Source organism: Salvelinus sp. IW2-2015, unplaced genomic scaffold (assembly GCF_002910315.2).
Source record: "Salvelinus sp. IW2-2015 unplaced genomic scaffold, ASM291031v2 Un_scaffold1113, whole genome shotgun sequence".
Classification (NCBI taxonomy): Eukaryota; Metazoa; Chordata; class Actinopteri; order Salmoniformes; family Salmonidae; genus Salvelinus; species Salvelinus sp. IW2-2015.
This window is the reverse complement of record NW_019942732.1, coordinates 30035-50163: the sequence shown is the minus strand read 5'-3', so window position 1 is coordinate 50163 and position 20129 is coordinate 30035. Positions and strand designations below refer to the sequence as shown.

Genomic DNA, 20129 nt, shown 5'->3' with positions numbered 1-20129 from the left:
GGGGCCACCCACACGAAATGTATGTTGCTTTGGATACATGTAAAATGGTGTGGTAGAGTCCCATTGCCGAAGTATATGATGCCATTTGGTTGCATAGTGGGGCTGTGTGCTTATCTAATAGGAGAAGCCTGTATTGCAGCCTGCAGCTGTATTTTCTCACTCTCTTTCTTTACCCTTTCCCTTTCCTCCGGATTCACAGTTTAACTGAAGTCCTTTCATGACGACTAGGGTCATAAATTAAACATTACCTGGGCTTCCCCTATGTGTCTGTTCAAGTAAAAATAGCCCAATTTGTGTGTAGAGTGATGCCCATGCACACCGCTAGGCCCTTAATGAAGTAAGTGTTACTGCCGTACCCATTTGAAAAACTATGCTGATGCTTATGCAACTCTTACAGCTCCCAGGCTCCCCTGCCACGGTGGCCTGACTTTCTCTGGCTCCCCAGTGACTCTCAGTTCATCTGGTTGTATAAGGGCTCACAATTACCTGGAGATTTGGGTTTGGGACATTTCCATATTTCTTCTGAAGGATGTTATTATAATTACACAGGCCAGGCTGACAGACTTCACAGTTTGGATATAAATGGTCATTACTATGAATCCTTTCAAATGATGTCTGTTACAAGCCAGGAGGGATTTATTTGAAAGGGCATTTTTATACTTTGTCTGATTACTCTGGTTATAAATACAACTCATTAAGATTCATGAAATGAAGGTTCACGACAGAAGAGTAGTGCCCATGGTGATTCTAAATCAGATGAAATTCCAACACATCCTCAGATTTAAGAAAAAGTGTATGATCAGGCTTTATTTTACCACCCAAATGTTAATAAGGAGCATTAGACATTCCCAGAAAGTGGCTTCCACCCTGCAAGGTAAAAACACTTCAAAGATTAAACCTGGGTAAACCTCTGTTTCTCTGTACCTTTGAACTCTTGAAGGTTTCAATTCTATCAGCCACAGAGATATCCATCTTTATGGACAAGCTTTTATCAGATTGCCTTCTAAATGTTCATCATTATCTGACTTAGCCTGTAGTTGAATGATTTGSAGATAACAATTCAATCTTAATGCGAGACCATAATTACACTTTTGATTGAAGAGAAATAACACAGAGGAGCTATGGAACATAATTATAGAGCATTATCTGTCTCAAAACATACATCTAAACATAAATGCATCAGCACAGTAGATTAAATCCTAGAGGAAAGAGAATATAATACGCATTTCTTCTGTCTGATACTGATGCCGTGCTGAATCTAATCACCATGTTCCAAAAGCCAAGGTGTGAACAAGTGGCTCTCTTTTTAGGCTTTTGTTCCAGGTAACGTGGGAAGGAAGGAACAGATAGTTAGTGCTTTGATTCAAGCACATTTCAAGTCTCATTGTTACGTATTTGTGTTTAGAGATAGGTGAAGGAGTCAAGCGCAGGAGAGCAGAGATGTCCAAGTAGCGCCTTTTAATAYGCAAGTCCACAACAAAAAAGGTCAGGTACAATACCAAATAAACACCCTCGACCAAAAAGAACACAGTTACTCACGGAAGGAGGAAAAACAACGCTCCTTAAACTTATACACACTCGGTATAATACGTGAACATAACTAAGGCACAACCTCAACGAGCAACATGACACAAATAATCCCGCACAAACCTAAGCAGGCAACCGGGGTAATTATACACACAGAAATTAAAGCAAATGAAACCAGGTGTGAAAGAACCAAAGACAAAACAAACGGAAAAGGAAAAATGGATCGGTGATGGCTAGTAGGCCGGCAACGCCGACCGCCGAGCACCGCCCGAACAGGGAGAGGAACCACCTTCGGTGGAAGTCGTGACACTCATTCCCAGTAGGCCCTCACTGCTAATGGTGTATAAAGCACATGATCAGTGATACAGTGTTCTGGAGGAGAGTGGAAAAGCAAACTGTCTTCTTTACCCTCTTTCAAGTTGAAAAGCAGCCATGGTATAATGAAAGAACAGGAACATGCTGATTCTTGTTTGTGTTTCCTTTTGTTCGGCTTTTATTGATTCTTGAAAAGAGAAAAGGAGGAAGTAGAGGCTGTAACACAAATACATATTAAATATGGGACAATATCCTCTGGAGGAGGAAAACAGAGTCCTGCTGTGAATTGAAAGTAAATGTATCGTTTGAGGGATGTTACAGGCAGGTGACGTGAAGTTCAGACTGCTTGGCGATATCCCTTTGTCACGACTTCCGCCGAAGTCGGTCCCTCTCCTTGTTCGGGCYGCGTTTGGCGGTTGACGTCACCGGCCTTCTAGCCATCGCCGATCCACTATTCATTTTCCATTTGTTTTGTCTTTGTTTTACACACCTGGTTTCAATTCCCCAATTACTTGTTCATTATTTAACCCTCTGTTCCCCCATGTTTTTTTTGTGAGTGATTGTTTGTATGTATACGGTCCGTTATTGTGGGCTAGTTTATTGTGTTGTATTTATTGATTTATTGATTGTAAATTACGTTCCTTACTCATTTCTGCTGTCCTGCGCCTGACTCCTCCACACCAGCTACACACAGGCTTTCACACCCTTGCTGTCTCTCAGAAGATGTGAAAACCTTTTTGTGAGCTGGGGCCAGGGCAATGTAATATTTTTCTGTGTCTATGCCTTGTGTACTTCGGCTGTCCCCATAGGAAAACCCTTTTCGGTTCCAGGTAGAACCCTTTTTGATCTAGGTATAACTCTTTTGGGTTCCATGTAGAGCTCTCTGGGGAAAAGGTTCTACATGGAACCCAATAGGGTTCTACTTGGAACCCTAAGGGTTCTAAACGGAAGACAAATTGGACAGGGTACAAACTAATTTCAAAAAGGAGTATGTATAGGCTTGAATAATAATATCTAGATCAAGAAGGTCATGATAATAGCGATAATGTTACACCAGACTTGTGGGGGCACAAAGATATGGGGAAGATGTGACAATTAAACTGAATTTTCTAAAGGCTATTGCTCAATAGCATGGTGTTTGCAAAGCAGTGCGCTATGATTGCTCTCTGGATCTCTTAGAATGTGATTGGCTCATGGCTTTTTCTTTGGAGCTTGTGTTGGATTGACAGCCTACAACAACTACATTAAGCTATTAGATATCATCAAATCAATTTCTGATGACTGCTGGAGAAAATAATAGTTCCGAATAATTGACTTGGCAAAAAGGATGATACTTTAGTAGACCTATGAGAGCCAATCATGGGAGACGGTGCAAGCGCAGTGGCTACAAGTCGCTATAACGAACCTACTACTTACTGTAGAGTGGCTACAACCTGTGCAATGTGAATGGGGTGCTACAGTATCAACTGCACTTTTGCATATTTGTAAATCACTGTATCTCTCTCTTGGAGGTTTAGAGTATTTTCCCCTCGCGCAACGCTCATTTCCCTTGTCAATGAATGAGAAAAGTGGCCTACTTGATGGTGGTGGTGTGGCGCGCAGTCCATTGTTTGCACATGGTCCCCGAGTCTGACCTCTCAACCGCGGAAGCCGTCTCCATGGCAACCCCCGACTACGGTCCAACCAGCAGCTGATTGTAAATTCCTGCAGAATAAGAAATCCTTGCAAGTAGTTGGAGAAAGAGAGAGAGCGCGTGAGGGAGAGCAGGAGCAATGCGCGTATCGTAATCTCTCCTCCCCCTTCTCCTCTCCGCTCCGCTCCATCTCTCTCAACCCTCTCTCTCCCTCTCTCTTATATTGAAATTGTCCAGTGTAGAACATGATCACAGAACACCGCTTCAGTATTGCTGCACATTGTCGGGCATTTCGCAAAAGCCGATCACTTGAAACAGAATAAGCAGACATAAAGGAAAGGACTTCAGAGTCCCACATTATATTTTTAAAGGTGGACCAACACTTAAAAAAAAAAAGATCGTCCGTTTGCGCGTGTTGAGCGTTGCAACCTAGCTAGGTGTTTAATAACTATAACAGTCTAACTACAGTATCAAGTAGCTATGCATATGCACGTTATAATGCGCGCGAGCATTGGATTAGTCGGTTTGTGTCTGGTCGCCTTTGTCCAACAGCCAGCTCGCGCTTCAGGAAGCAAATCCACTCAAGGTACGTTTTCCCATCAAAATACCTTTATTCCTTCAAGCTTTATTTTTCTGGAGCGTAGTAGCCTAACCCTAGCCTATGCTATTGTTATTTAGTGCAGATATCACTACCTCAATTTGCAGTGCATGGTGAATATGTATGCTAATACCTGACCAATTTCTAATTAAGTTACAAATGAGTTAGCCGTTAAAGATTACACACGCACACACACACACACACCAATAACTTCAACATAAAAAAAATAAGTATGACTCATTAATCCTACTCAAAATTATATGAAGGTTATGATTTAAAAGAAGAGGCACACTGGTGAAGAACATTTAAAACTAGTTTAGTAGGCTAATGCAAAAAAAATGTGTATTCTAAGTTCTACCTAGGAAATTCCACTCTGTTTAAATATTGTTTTAGCACTGGCATTTGTCAATGCTGTTACAGAGATATAAAGTATTCTGGGAATTTCACCAACTACAGTACTCAATTATTCTCACATTGCATGCCCAGACTATATTTGTCTCTCCACAATGGTTAAGCTACTGCTGCACTTTTCTGAGACTTTGGCACAACATTGTCAAATTAACCTGTTTTATAGGTCTGATTTAAAACTGTTAATACATGTTTAAATCTCCCTGACACTCCTATTCTCTAACCATGAAGAATAACTGGTGACACTTCAAACCGCAACAACAACAACAGTGTGAACAGAACAGGTTTGTTGTGAACTTAATGAGCAGAGGAGTGGTTAATGAAAGAAAGACCATCAGGAGGTATTTGACACTACCAGGGCAAGTATTTGACACTACTCTGTAACACTCACATGGAGCGATAGGGCTCTCTCTCAAAGCCTCCACTGAGCTAGGCTACAGTACTGCACCCAGTTTGGTTCCATGGCTTGCCTTCTCTTTCTGATTTATCACACACTGTGCCTGAAGAGTTTAAGGTGATACAACTCTAAATCCGCATCGAGTGTTCAAACTCCAAATATGACGATGGTTATCAGAATTAGGGCATTGAAAGCCAATGAAAATGCATGCATGATGCATGTCATTGGACAACATTTTACTTGCAGTAATAAAAGTAATCCATTCACACAATAAAAGGACTGAAATATGTTGCTGCCTGGGTGCCGTTTTCTTATCCATGTACTATTTCCCCTATTCTGCCTGTTTCTCTCTTGAAAAAATAAATAATAATAAGGACAATAAGTTTGTCAATCTGTAGCCACATTTTGTTACGTTACAGCCTTATTCTAAAATTGATTAAATACAACTTTTTCCTTTTCAATCTACACACAATACCCCATAATGACGAAGCGAAAACAGGTTTAGATGTATTTTTCTATGTATTACAAATAAAATAAAAAATACCTTATTTACATTAGTATTCAGACCCTTTGCTATGAGACTCGAAATTGAGCACAGGTGCATCCTGTTTCCATTGATCATCCTTGAGATGTTTCTACAACTTGATTGGAGTCCACCTGTAGTAAATTCAATTGATTGGACATTATTTGGAAAGGCACACACCTGTCTATATAACGTCCCACAGTTGACAGTGCATGTCAGAGAAAAAACCATGAGGTCAAAGGAATTGTCCATAGAGTGCCAAGACAGGATTGTGTCAAGGCTCAGGTCTGGGGAAGTGCACCAAAAAAAATCTGCAGCATTGAAGTCCCCAAGAACACAGTGGCCTCCATCATTTTTAAAGTTTGGAACCACCAAGACTCTTCCTCCAGCTGGCCGCCCGGCCAAACTGAGCAATCGGGGGAGGAGGTCCTTGGTCAGGGAGGTGACCAAGAACGCAATGGTCACTCTGACAGAGCTCCAGAGTTCCTCTGTGGAGATGGGAGAACCTTCCAGAAGGACAACCATCTCTGCAGCACTACACCAATCAGGTCTTTATGGTAGAGTGGCCGTAAGAAAGCCATTCTGCAGTAAAAGGCACATGACAGCCCGCTTGGAGTTTGCCAAAAGGCACAAAAAGGACTCTCAGACCATGAGAAACAAGATTCTCTGGTCTGATGAAACCAAGATTGAACTATTTGGTCTGAATGCCAAGTGTCACATCTGGAGGAAACCTGGCACCATCCCTATGGTGAAGCATGGTTGTGGCAGCAACATGCAGTGGGGATGTTCTTCAGCAGTAGGGACTGGAAGAATAGTCAGTATCGAGGGAAATATGAACGGAGCAAAGTACAGAGAGATCCTTTATGAAAACCTGCCCCAGAGCTCTCAGGACCTGAAGGTTCACCTTCCAAAAGGACAATTACACTAAGCACACAGCCAAGACAACGTATGAGTGGCTTCAGGACAAGCCAGAGCCCAGACTTGAACCCGATCGAACATCTCTGGAGAGACCTGAAAATAGCTGTGCAGCAACGCTCCCCATCCAACCTGACAGAGCTTGAGATGATCTGCAGAGAAGAATTGGAGAAACTGCCCAAATACAAATGTGCTAAGCTTGTAGCGTCATACCCAAGAAAATTCAAGGCTGTAATCGTTGTTAAAGGTGCTTCAACAAAGTACTGAGTAAAGGGTCTGAATAGTTATGTAAATATGATATTTCAGTTTTTTTTATTTTATACATTGCAAACATTTCTAAAAACCTGTTTTTGCTTTGTCATTATGGGGTATTGTATGTAGATTGATGAGGGGAAAAAACAATTGAATCCATTTTAGAATAAAGCTGTAACGTAACAAAATGTGGAAAAGGTCAAGGGGTCTGAATACTTTCCGAATGCACTGTATATATGCAAGGGACAGAGCACAGCACCGTGTGTGTGGGCAAGCCTCGGCAGCTTTGCTTGTTTTTGGTGATGTTTCACACGCAGAGAGACACAAAAAGACATCTCTCTGCCTATAGGCGAGGAGTGAAGGGGGAGGGGGAGTGACTATTTTGCATCCTGGGTGGTCTGCCCCCACTTGTGGGAAAGCCCAATATTTACATTTTGCAATTAGAATGACTTTTTTCTCACTTAATTTTCCACAACATCGATTACACACTCCCTTATCTTGTGGAATGTTACCTGAACAGTGTTGTCACTAAGTAATGGCATGCACCTGTTTGTAGCCTAGGTGACAAGCAGCACCACCATCATAGCCTGGTATTGGTTCTAGAAATGTGTCTGTCAGTCTACTATTGATAAGATATGGCACAGCACATTCTAAGCTTTTTGACATGAGAAGTCTGAAGCGCAGGTTGAAATGTGTTAGTATAGTATGTGCCAAACTAAGCATGGTCTGATAGTGATCATGTGTTGTTCATGTTCATGGACATATCTTTTTGATGGACCCTGGTTGTTGAGAGTAATATTTAATGCAATGGATTGAAAAATACAAATGCAGTAATGAGAATGGACTCTGTGAAAACAGAAATCTTAAAACTGGGAAGATAGTCTAAGAATAATGTGCAGTTAGTAATATTTTAATATTATGGCTTTTTATCTTTAGACATTTAGAAGAGAGAGAGCGGTGCTGATAAAAAATAAGCACAATTTGTCAGCTCAATATTTATTTAACACAGATGTTGGCGACAAACCTCTTTGTCCTTCATCAATGTCAGCTTAATTACAGGTCTGCCTTCAGGCCATCAATCGTTATCTCATCTAAAAAGAGAAATGGAACAAAGGAGTGATGCGGAGGATGTGGTGAAGTAGAGGTAGAAAAAGAGGGAGATGAAGAAGGGAAATTGGATAGATTAGAGGAGCAGGCTGAGAGCGAGAGAGAAAGAAAAAAAGGGAAATAGTGAAGGGCCTTGGACGACAAGACTAATCACTGAGCCTTTGAGCTAAGCTCAAGTCGAAAGCTCCTGGCTAGCTAATACAGTGCCAAGGCAACTGTTGGTGAGGTTCTGACATGCTGTGGTGCGGTGCAGAGCGGGGACTTTGTTGGTTGTAACCTCTGCTGGTGTAACCTGGGGGTCTCTCTGGCAGGCAGGGGCAGCAGCCCTCAGCCGTGAGCCCTGGGTCTGGCCACGATGTGGGAACCAACCAGCCCTAGCCTGGAGGGAACGACTCAGCAAAATGAGGCCCGAGGGAGGTAGGTCTACCTAGAAGTGTTGTGTCTTCCACAAAGAAGGGGATGGAAGGYAGGCCAAAGGGGCCCCCCCTTTTATTTTTTCTCTCCTCTTTGTTTGCTTTGTCTTCTTTCTCTTTCCTTTATACTTAATGAAGTAGCCATGTCTTTTTCCACCGTCTGTCATAGGCTATGTCTGTGTGTGTTAAAGGCATCCACAAACTCTTGTAAATGGGGATCCTATTCCTCACTTTATCCTCTGGTTTAAAATATTTAAACCTGTCCATTCCTCATACATTCGCTGTCAAGATGTTGATAGGTTTGCTTTGCTTTTTGTCAGCAAAGGTTGCAGGCATTTACCTGTGAAAGTCAAAGCTGTACAATTACTGAAGATGTCAAATACCGACATCTCTTGTGATCTATTAGTAATGGTTCCTGGTAACCACATATGAAGCCACATGAAAAGATCTGCAAACATATTTTCTTCCTGCTCATCTTTCTGAGCTTAGACCACCCTAGGAACACCACAGAAGAAGAATGCAACTCTTGTGGAGACAGCATTCTGTTCTCTGTGAATGTGATCATCGTGGACCATGGCCAGTCCTTTCTCACCACTTCCCAATCGTATTGTAACAACACTTCGATACACTTTTCTCATCACATTCACTCTGTTAGGTGCTGTTTCTGTGCTTCATGCATTACTCTAGACAGCAGTGGTATTTGTTGTGCTATTACATTACTGTTATCTACTCACAGGGTGGATATGTGCCTTAYATCATACTGATGCAAAAGTTCCTTTCTGTTTGCCAACTCAGGGGTTTTGGCATATGGATTTGACACACAGAACACTTTGTCTTTATTATTTACTCAATATAGCTCCAGGTCACATGGTTGAATTGAGGTTGAATAGATGTTCTCTTGAGATACTGTCCTTTTCTTCTTGTTAATCTATACATCACCATGCCCGTGGAAGTCTGTCAGGGTCATTGATCTTCATGAGTGTAGAGCAGACAAACAGTTAAGCCGTGCTTTCCCACCCAGAGAATGGATACTCCGATACAATCTTCCTGAGAAGTGGTGCTCCAATACCACTGTACATGTTGTTACAGAGCAGTTGTGTGAAAGGAGGGAGATCACAATCTTCCTGAGAAGGTGGGTGCTTCCAATCCACTGTACATGTTGTTTACAGAGCAGTTGTTGAAAGAGGAGGAGATCAAATCTTCTGAGAAGTGGTGCTCCAATACCACTGTACATGTTGTTACAGAGCAGTTGTGTGAAAGGAGGGAGATCACAATCTTCCTGAGAAGTGGTGCTCCAATACCACTGTACATGTTGTTACAGAGCAGTTGTGTGAAAGGAGGGAGATCATAATCTTCCTGAGAAGTGGTGCTCCAATACCACTGTACATGTTGTTACAGAGCAGTTGTGTGAAAGGAGGGAGATCATAATCTTTGCAGTGCTGTTGAGTAGTTGAAACCATTGATGACAGTTCCGTCCAAGACAAATATACTTAATTAATAGTGAAAATAGCTTTGATCTTTAAGGTGGTGAGGTTAAGACAAGCATAGACCTGATACTAGTTTAGTTTGCATTTTGATATACTGTATCTAGCCCCAAACAAGAGTCCACTTGGCTTGACACTCATTCTGAATAGCCGTACTTCTTAATTTCTCAAAGGAAAAACATCAACCAATTTCTAAAGACTGTTGACATCTAGTGGAAGCCATAGGAACTGCAACCAGGTGCCTCATAAATCTAGTTTACCATAGAAAGCCAATTGAAAATACAGTGAACTAAAAAAAAWAATATTCCTGGATGGTTTGTCCTCGGGGTTTCGCCTGCCAAATAAGTTCTGTTATACTCACAGCCATAATTTTAACAGTTTTAAAAACTTTWGAGTGTTTTCTATCCATATCTACCAATTATATGCATATCCTAGCTTCTGGGCCTGCGTAGCAGGCAGTTTACTTTGGGCACGCTTTTCATCCGGACGTCAAAATACCGCCCCCTATCCCAAAGAAGTTTTAAGAGTCCTAAATGTTTAAAATGTAGGTACTACAAAGCTAAAATTGGTGCCATATGAAGCATCACCATATGCTGTGTAATATGATTAGAATGTTAATAAAAAATATTGATAATAATAAATAAATGGATGAATATTGATTTTTTTTCAAATGAATATTGAAAAACTAAATTTTTTGATTTATCAAATTCTTCAATATATAGTTGAACATAATATACTTTACGGGCTTATCAAAGTTCCAGATTGAGATTGTTGCTTTGTAGCACCGGCAGATGAAACGTTATGGAGTCTTAAAGGAGGCCTGGGTAAGGCCAAAATATCCTAAATAAGCCAACTTTGAAATATTATTTCTCAATTATACTTTTAGATTCAAATATATGTCAACAATCCTTCGTCCAAAGGAATGTGAAAATCCCCCAAATCATGGTATTTTTTGTCCTGTTTTCATATGGAATTTCTATGTTTATTGCCTATGGGGTTATTGTTTATTATAAGTTGCTGTTTGACAGATGTTCTAGAGGGGTATACTGTAGTCAGAGCATGGTAGAGATCCACATAGTCAGCCAGTTATCATGCATGCATGTTTACAGCCATGTGTAAAAGCTGGGTTGTCTGGTATAGGTCATTACCCAGAGCAGTACAGTAGCCCCAGCACTGGTCAGTCASTCACTTTTATCCTGGCTACTGGAATTTAAAACCAATACATTTTATTTTTCCAACAGTGTGTCAAAGATTCAGAGTCAGGTCAAGGGAAATACTGTAAGGCATCCCTATTCTTTCTCTGTAACGGATCCACTCTTGGTTACTAAAGAGTTAATGTCCGAAGCGTTTGTGGCAAATTAATAGATCTGGCCTGGGTAGTGGGTCTGCCGGGGTGTTGGGTCTGGCCTGGGTGATGGGTCTGGCCTTGGTGATGGGGAGTTTTATTAGTCTGATCCTCTGGGTAAAATATTTTGTTGTTGTGTTGAGTTCAAGAAAAACACAGGCTCTGTTTGCTTGAAGGTGTTTGTTACACTATAGATTGTTWAAAAAAAAACAATGCTTGGGGTAGCCAGAGAAAACGGTTTTCCATTTGACAGTGCTGTCAGACACGGGTTGAAWTATATTGCAGAATATGGTGCTCTGAAAAATAAATATGTATCTAAAGATATTTAGCTTTAATTTTTGAAAAGCCTTCTGGAGTCGATTTGGGGGTTTGACTGAAGTAGTGGTATTTCTGGCTCCTGCCTTAGTAACTAAGCATTGTTTTGACATGTCCGATTGAGTCTGCAGGTTTGGGTCGTCATGGGGCATTTAGAACCTGRCTATGGCTGCAGACATCATACGTACCTGCCCAGTGCACAGGGGAAGCAATCAGTCTTTTTTTTTTACACGCCTCTTAACTCTGTCATGGCACCTTTTCTTCTCCCCTGGAGCAGAGAAACCTCTATATCAGCACCCAGCAGATAAACCCCACAGTGACCAGCYTTCCAGCACTCATAGTCTCAATTAGATGGTCTTAATGCTGACAGAGGAGGTAGCCTCCACATGGACAGGATAGGAGGAGTGAATCTCCTCTTGAAACAGACTGAAATCTTGGACCAATGATGTCTCAAACTCTCAGAAAACCTACATGATATTTTACCTTTCCCTTCCTACACACATAGACAAACACATGAAAATACCAACATTAACTGACAAGATTACACACAACACATACATGAAGACACACAAGTCCAAACAATGAGGCCAGACTCAGGCTGTTCCTCCAAACGCTCCCTGACTGAGACCCCTAGCTCTTAGAAGCCCATTTATTTATTGGGCCGTAATGTAAACAGTGTGCTCCAAATGAGGCTTGTAATACATTTCCTTTGCACTTTGGTGGGACGTCTGATAGCTCTCTCTCTCTCTCTCTCTCTCTCTCGCATGCCTCTCCTCCGACCATGTCTTCATCTTCTCGGATCCTGCCTCCTCCTCTCTCTCTCATCTCTCTCGCTCTTCTCACCCTCGGGTCTCTATACAACGCTCTCTCTCTCTCTTTATATTTCCTCTTCTCTCTGTACCCATCTGTTGTTCTCTGTGCGGATGCGGAGGCGCTGCGTTCCCATTGGTTAGTGGGAGGATAAAGAGCAGAGTTGATGGTACACTGAACCCAACCCAAGCCACTCTACAACTCCCTCTCAAAGTGCTGAGAGCTCCAGCATGGACAGGGGAGAGCTTCCAAGGCACTGGAGGGCCGGCCTGTCCATCCACAGTTAGGAGCCGACAGCTAGGGCTGCTCTCAGATCATTAATCCCACCATTTGTTTTTCTGTTCCATGACTCACTGATTGGCAATGGTGTGATCCAGGACCAGAAGTAAGTGTCTGCTCTGTGGGATTGTCTGCTTTAGTTCTCTGTTCTCTCCACTACTAAGGCTCAACATGGTTCGAGTGGAGAGGAGTGGAGAACAGAGGAGAGCCTTGCTGCCATTGTCCCCGACGTTCCTCCTCCTCCTTACACCTCTTTCTCCTGAGACCCCTTTGGCCTGGCCTAATAATGCAACTGCGCCTCTTTTTGAGTTTTGGGGTCAGTGAGGGACGTCTGTAGACTGGTCTGTGATGGTCAGTCAGTCAGTGTTGTTGGATGGGGGTTGGGGGGGCAGAAAGAGCCTTGTTTACAGACTGCTTGTGTTTACATTCCTTGAGGCTAGAGCCAGCTTTGGGGACTGCTGTAAATGAAAGGAAATGCTCTTATTCTGCTTAGTAATGGAAAAACCCAACACATCAAGGACTGTTTAGAACAAAAAAAACTAATTTATTTGGTGAGGTACATGGGGTTTAGCTGAAGCTTTTTGGGGCTGAAATGACCGGTGTGACGTCACTGGTGAAACAGATACTTCCTTGGTGAGTAGTGCTGAGCGATTAACCAACATTTATTTTTGGGGGAGGTTATTAAACAACTAATTGACCAATGTCGGTTCAATTACTTGAATGTTTTTTGTGTGACCCCAACGCTGTTTCTCTAAAGAGAAATCAAATCATTCACTGGAGAAATCAACTCAAGAACTATGTGGGACGCTGTGCTGAAGGGAGTTGTAGTTTTCATTAAGCAAATATTCAACCTAGTTCAGTGCAGAAATGTTATAATTCCTCTCTCTAGCAAAGAGGGATACACTTTTACGCCTGCTACGTACAGTTAGATACACACAGACCGCATAGACCGCATGAGAGAGGAATGTACACAACACAATGTCGAGAGAGAGGGATGGAGACAGTTTGTGAAAGTATGCCGTATCTTCTTTGAAGAACTAGTAAAAGGATTTCGTCAGATAGTTCTGCAGCTAGTTAAATAGGATGACTAAAGAGAGAGCAATATGGGAAGTACCGAGATAACGTTGTCTGGCTGTTTGACTGCTACTGCCTGAGCAGAGATGAGATGATGACCTTAAGGAATTCAAAATAATAAAGTCATCATATAAAAACTAAGTAATATACACAACTGAAATATTGTATTATTTCATTGTAATGTCTATCCAATGTGGACCTGACAGAGACAATGGAATATTTTCAATATTTTGGTAATTGAATGTTCACTATTTTTGGCTTTGGAATTTCCATTAAAAAGCGCAAAAATATTTTTTACGTTATTATTTTATAATGCATTTAATGTTTAAAAAAATTATTGAAACCGTAATTGAAAACCGTGCTTTAAAAAAGATATATAAGCGAAACCAAACCGACCTAGAAAAGCACTAATCGCTCAGAACAATTGGTGAGAGGAGTCATATGAAAAGCTGGGATCTTCTCAAATTGAGGATGATTGTAGAAAGGTATCCCAGAATGTTAACACTTGATATACACTGAGTGTACAAAACATTAGAAACACCTACTCTTTCCATGACATAGACTGACCAGGTGAAAGCTATGATCTCTTATTGATGTCACCTGTTAAATCCACTTCAGTCAGTATAGATGAAGGGGAGGAGACAGGTTAAAGAATGATTTTTGAGCCTTGAGACAATTGATCGATGGATTGTGTGTGTGCCATTCAGAGGGAGAATGGGCAAGACAAAGATTTAAGTGCCTTTGAACGGGGTATGGGGGTAGGTGCCAGGTGCACCGGTTTGAGTGTGTCAAGAACTGCAACACTGCTGGATTTTTCACGCTAAGCAGTTTCCCATGTGTATCAAAAAGGGTCCACCACCCAAAAGACATTCAGCCAACTTGACACAACTGTTGGAAGCATTGGAGTCAACATGGGCCAGCATCCCTGTGGAACGCTTTCGACCTCTTGTAGAGTCAATGCCCCAACGAATTGAGACTGTTCTGAGGCCAAAGGGGGGTGCAACTCAATATTAGGAAAGTGTTCCTAATGTTTTGCCSACTCAGTGTATAAAACCTATAACTAGAAGTCTAGATGTGATGACATGCTTTTTGTTTGACTCCTATCCGGTAAGAGCATAGTCTTGTTAGGAGGTGCCAGACGTTGCACTACCAGACGTTAGGAGGTGCCAGACGTTGCACTACCAGACGTTAGGAGGTGCCAGACGTTGCACTACCAGACGCTTGGAGGTGCCAGACGTTGCACTACCAGACGTTAGGAGGTGCCAGACGTTGCACTACAAGACGTTAGGAAAGGTGCCAGACGTTGCACTACCAGACGTTAGGAGGTGCCAGACGTTGCACTACCAGACGTTAGGAGGTGCCAGACGTTTGGCAACCATTATCTTTCATATACTACTCTAAGATTGCCATTTTTCAATTTACCTTTTATTTTATCCTTAGTAGTTTGATGTGTGTTGGAGTTGTAGTAGGAGGAGCCAGATGGACTGTCTCCCATTGCAATTCTGTTCTTGTGAAACAGAGATATCTAATGAATGTAATATGTCAAAATGAACTATTGTTCCGTATAGTGTTTGTCTCTAATGACACTCTTATGATGCCATTAGAATAAGTATTTCACTCCTCTGCTATTACCTCCTTGAGCTGTATATTTCAGATAAGAACTGCCATGCTCTACTCTGCATCTCACTCACACACAGAGAGCCATTCACTTTATGCCTCATAGTTTCACAGGAAGCAGCTAAAAATATCGGACTAACACTTCTGCTGTAATTGCTATGTTTCCCTCTTTATAGTAGGTGCTGTATCTTGCTAAAGCAGCCGCCAATGAATGTAATTGCTGTGTGCACAGGGGAGAGTGTCATGTCATTTAGCTCTGGCTGTATAAATAATAAGGTATATAACAGCACTAAGTACCACCCTCCTCGTATATAAAATGAAATGTTATAGAGCTAGAGGCCAAAAAACATGAAGAGTTGGTAAATTGAGTACATATGCCACAATCGAAGAAACGGTGCTTAAACCTTGTGAATGAATTACTTGTATCCTTCAAAAAGTTGGATGCATTGTTATCATGTATGCAAATGTAACAGTTTTGCTTCCGTCCCTCTCCTCGCCCCTACCTGGGCTCGAACCAGGGACCCTCTGCACACATCGACAACAGCCACCCTCGAAGCATCGTTACCCATCGCGCCACAAAAGCCTCGGCTCTTGCAGAGCAAGGGGAACAACTACTTCAGGTCTCAGAGCGATTGACATCACCGATTGAAACACTATTAGCGCGCACCACCGCTAACTAGCTAGCCATTTCACATTGGTTACACAAAATTCTAGGAAATATGTATGCGATATTTGTATTTATTTTTTATTTCACCTTTTTATCTTCACCAGGTAGGCTAGTTGAGAACAAGTTCTCATTTACAACTGCGACTGGCCAAGAAAAAGCAAAGCAGTGCTACACAAACAACAACACAGAGTTACACATGGAATAAACAAGCGTATAGTCAATAACACAATAGAAAAAAGAAAGTCTATGTACAGTGTGTGCAAATGGCATGAGGAGTTAAGACAATAAATAGGCCATAGTAGCGTGTAATTACAATTTAGCAAATTAACACTGGAGTGATAGATGTGCAGATGATGATGTGCAGTAGAAATACTGGTGTGCAAAGAGCTGCAAAGTAAATAAAAACAATATGGGGATGAGGTAGGTAGATTGGATGGGCTTTTACAGATGGCTATGTACAGCTGCACGCATGGGTTAGCTGCTCAGATAGCTGATGTTTAAAGTTAGTGAGGGAATATAAGTCTCCAGCTTCAGCGATTTTTGCAATTCGTTCCAGTCATTGGCAGCAGAGACTGGAAGGAAAGGCGGCCAAAGGAGGTGTTGGCTTTGGGGATGACCAGTGAGATATACCTGCTGGAGCGCGTGCTATGGGTGGGTGTTGTTATTGTGACCAGTAAGCTGAGATAAGGCGGAGCTTTACTAGCAAAAACTTATAGATGACCTGGAGCAGTGTGTCTGGCAACGAATATGTAGCGAGGGCCAGCCGACGAGAGCATACAGGTCACAGTGGTGGGTGGTGTATGGGGCTTTGGTGACAAAAGGATGGCACTGTGATAGACTGCATCCAGTTTGCAGAGTAGAGTGTTGGAGCTATTTTGTAGATGACATCGCCGAAGTCGAAGATCCGTAGGATGGTCAGTTTTACGAGGGTATGTTTGGCGGTGTGAGTGAATGAGGCTTTGTTGCGAAATAGGAAGCCGATTCTAGATTTAATTTTGGATTGGAGATATTATTATGAGTCTGGAAGGAGAGTTTACAGTCTAGGCCAGGGGTGTCAAACTCAAATACCAGTGGGCCAAAATGTAAAACCTGAACAAAGTCGCGGGCAACATTGAACAATGAACCTTTTAATATGGACCCAACAAGTTTTGCTTTAACATTGAATATGGAACAAGCATCGTTATTACCATACAATATATAATTTAATAGTGGAGACATGCAAAATCGATTTCAAATGAAAAAACCATCAATGGCATTCATTTATTAATAAATAAATTTAAATAAAAATCGTATGCCTCTTTTCTATTTGCAGCCTTCTGATTTAAATACCAAATTAACTTTTTCCAGATGCGTCGCAGCTCTCATCCACAGCGAGGGAGAACGCAACGAAATCTTTTCCCTTTTCCATCAGCTGGTCATACAGATTGGTGGCAAGATCACATGTGCGATCAGCTACTGTGTTCCTGCTCAGGCTCACGTTTGAAAATGCTTGCTTTTCTCTGGGCATACGAGGTCACAAACTTTCATCATGCACTTTTTCACGAACCTCTCTCATTAAAGGGCCGGGCTGATTTTGCGATCTCTGCTGCACTATATAACTAGCCTTTACAGCAGCCTCACTTTGTGATGTGGCTTTTTTGAACATATTCTGTTGTGAAACCAAACTTATTTTCATCTCCTCTACTTTCTGGCTCCTTGAGTCATGTCCATGTCCTTGTATTTGTCATGGTGTTTCGTTTCATAGTGTCGTCTAATGTTGTACTCCTTACTACAGCCACGTTGACTCCAAAACAAGACAACAGGTTTGTCTTTTACATATGTAAACAGATATTCTGCCTCCCACTTGTCCAGAAGCTCCTGTTTTCTGCTTTCTTTTCGCCATTTTTGGGAAGGTAGGCGCGCTGACAGTTGTAGCGTCTATGTTGCTATGACTACTGTCACAGAGGAGAGGACGTTTCTGGGTCCTGTCCTGATTGGCGCGCGAAAACAACAGCAGAGCATTATGGGATTCGTAGTATTAGCGGTGAATGCGCTGTATAATACCGGGGGCCAGCTCTAGTAGTATTTTTGGTATTGTCTCGCGGGCCAAATATATTACCCACGGGCCAAATTTGGCCGCGGGCCAGAGTTGACACCATGGTCTAGGCAGACACCTAGGTATTGTTAGTTGTTCACCATATTCTAAGTTCGGAACCGTCCAGAGTAGTGATGTATGTTCGGCCGGGCGGTGCAGGCAGCGAATGGTTGAAAAGCATGCATTTCGTTTTACTAGCATTTAAGAGCAGTTGGAGGCCACGGAAGGACTGTTGTATGGCATTGAAGCTCGTTTGGAGGTTTGTTAACACAGTGTCCAAAGAAGGGCCAGATGTATACAGAATGGTATCATCTGCGTAGAGGTGGATCAGGGAATCACCCGCAGCAAGAGCGGCCCGAGAATTGAGTCGGCCCGAGAATTGAACCCTGTGGTACCCCCATAGAGTCTGCCAGAGGTCCGGACAACAGGCCCTCCGATTTGACACACTGAACTCTGTCTGGGAAGTAGTTGGTGAACCAGGCGAGGCAGTCAGTTGAGAAACCAAGGCTGTTGAGTCTTCCGATAAGAATACAGTGATTGACAGAGTCAAAAGCCTTGGCCAGGTCGATGTAGACGGCTACACAGTACTGTCTTTTATCGATGGTGGTTATGATATTGTTTAGGACCTTGAGCGTGGCAGAGGTGCACCCGTGACTAGCTCGAAAACTGGATTGCACAGCGGAGAAGGTACGGTGGGATTCAAAATGGTCAGTGATCTGTTTATTGACTTAGCTTTCGAAGACTTTAGAAAGGCAGGGCAGGATGGATATAGGTCTGTAACAGTTTGGGTTTAGAGTGTCACCCCCTTTGAAGAGGGGGATGACCGCGGCAGCTTTCCAATCTTTYGGGATCTCGAACGATACGAAAGAGAGGTTGAACAGACTGGTAATAGTAGAAGTAGAAAGTTAGAATGTTCTCTCAATGCTTCTCCAAGCACTGATGTTTCTGAGCAACACATGCTGAGCAAGGACATTATATCTATTCAGACTTTTAATGATCTTAGTTCTTCAGTAGAGAGGCACACATTAATGCACTCCCAGGCCTTATGAGAGCTATACTGTTCTAGTATAACATTTACATTTTAGTCATTTAGCAGACACTGTTATCCAGAGCGACAGCCAGGAGTAATTAGGGTTAAATGCCTTGCTCAAGGACATATCGACAGATTTTTCACCTAGTTGGACTCAATAATTCAAACCAGCAACCTTTTGTTTACAGGACCAATGCTCTTAACCAGTACCTGCAGCCCATAACATGAGCTTGTGTTGCCCTGCATGTAACAATATAAGATCCAAGTCATGAGTCAACATGCTGCCTTGTGAGCATCCTATTMGGGTTCATTCGGAATTTCTGAATTTAATTAAATTCAAACCATTAATTGAAATTAACATTTGAATTGGCCACACCCCACAGGAAGTAGAAGGAAAAAGGAAGTAGAATTGAATTCATACCAATTCAATGACATTCAACTGAGACAAATAACATATGAGTCTCATTCCTTTGGCAAATATTTTGCCAAAAGCATCTGCCACCTTACACTAAAAAATACAGATACTATTTCAAATATTAGCTTGATTATAACTCAAAGATGTCAAACAGTATTTTGTTTGTATTTTTGTCATGAGATGTTAGGTTGTTCTGTACCCTCTGGGTGTTTGATCTATTACATTCTGAGATATGTCTTTTTTTGTTTAATATTTAAGTGTTTGAATCATTAATCATTATAAACATCCTAGATAATGATCTAACAATATTTCCAGACCACTATACTTCATTGTTTTAGAAATTAGATTGTTGGTAACCATACATGATGACAAAATAAATATATGCATAATGATTTATGGAATAAATTATCCATTTGAATTTCAAAGAATTCCACTGAATTAAATTCTACAGTCTTTAGTTCAAATTTAATTCAAATTATACTTCTTACGGGTGTGGCCAATTCCATTCAAATTCAAGATTTGAATTGGAATTTAAGACAAACTCTCAACTCAATAATTGATCCCAACCCTGCTACACAGCCTAATTTACTGTCTTCTGTGGACCCAGTAGAATTGTAGCTAGAGATGGGCACCTGTCCTACTGTTTGAAGTGAAACAAGGAGGAGAGCTCTACTGCCAGATGAGACCTGGCCAGGGGAGTACTCTTCTCTACTCTATTCTAGGGTTACAGTTGGAAGATACTTCCTAAGCCAGATGTAGATTTTTTTTATTTTACCCTTATTTTACCAGGTAAGTTGACTGAGAACACATTCTCATTTATAGCAACGACCTGGGGAATAGTTACAGGGGAGAGGAGGGGGGATGAATGAGCCAATTGTAAGCTGGGGAAGATTAGGTGACCGTGATGGTATGAAGGGCAGATTGGCAATTT

The 20129-nt window shown here is 41.8% G+C and overlaps 1 protein-coding gene across 1 annotated transcript in view; it reads left to right on the top strand.

Moving 5' to 3' along the window:
- The first annotated feature begins 3604 nt into the window (after positions 1-3604).
- The window catches only part of LOC112069771 (signal peptide, CUB and EGF-like domain-containing protein 3), a 30433-nt gene continuing 13908 nt past the window's right edge, over positions 3605-20129 (top strand). The window contains exon 1 of the mRNA XM_024137147.2: positions 3605-4061. Coding sequence (XP_023992915.2) covers positions 3956-4061 — 106 coding nt within the window. The 5' untranslated portion in view covers positions 3605-3955. The remainder of the gene's footprint in view (positions 4062-20129) is intronic.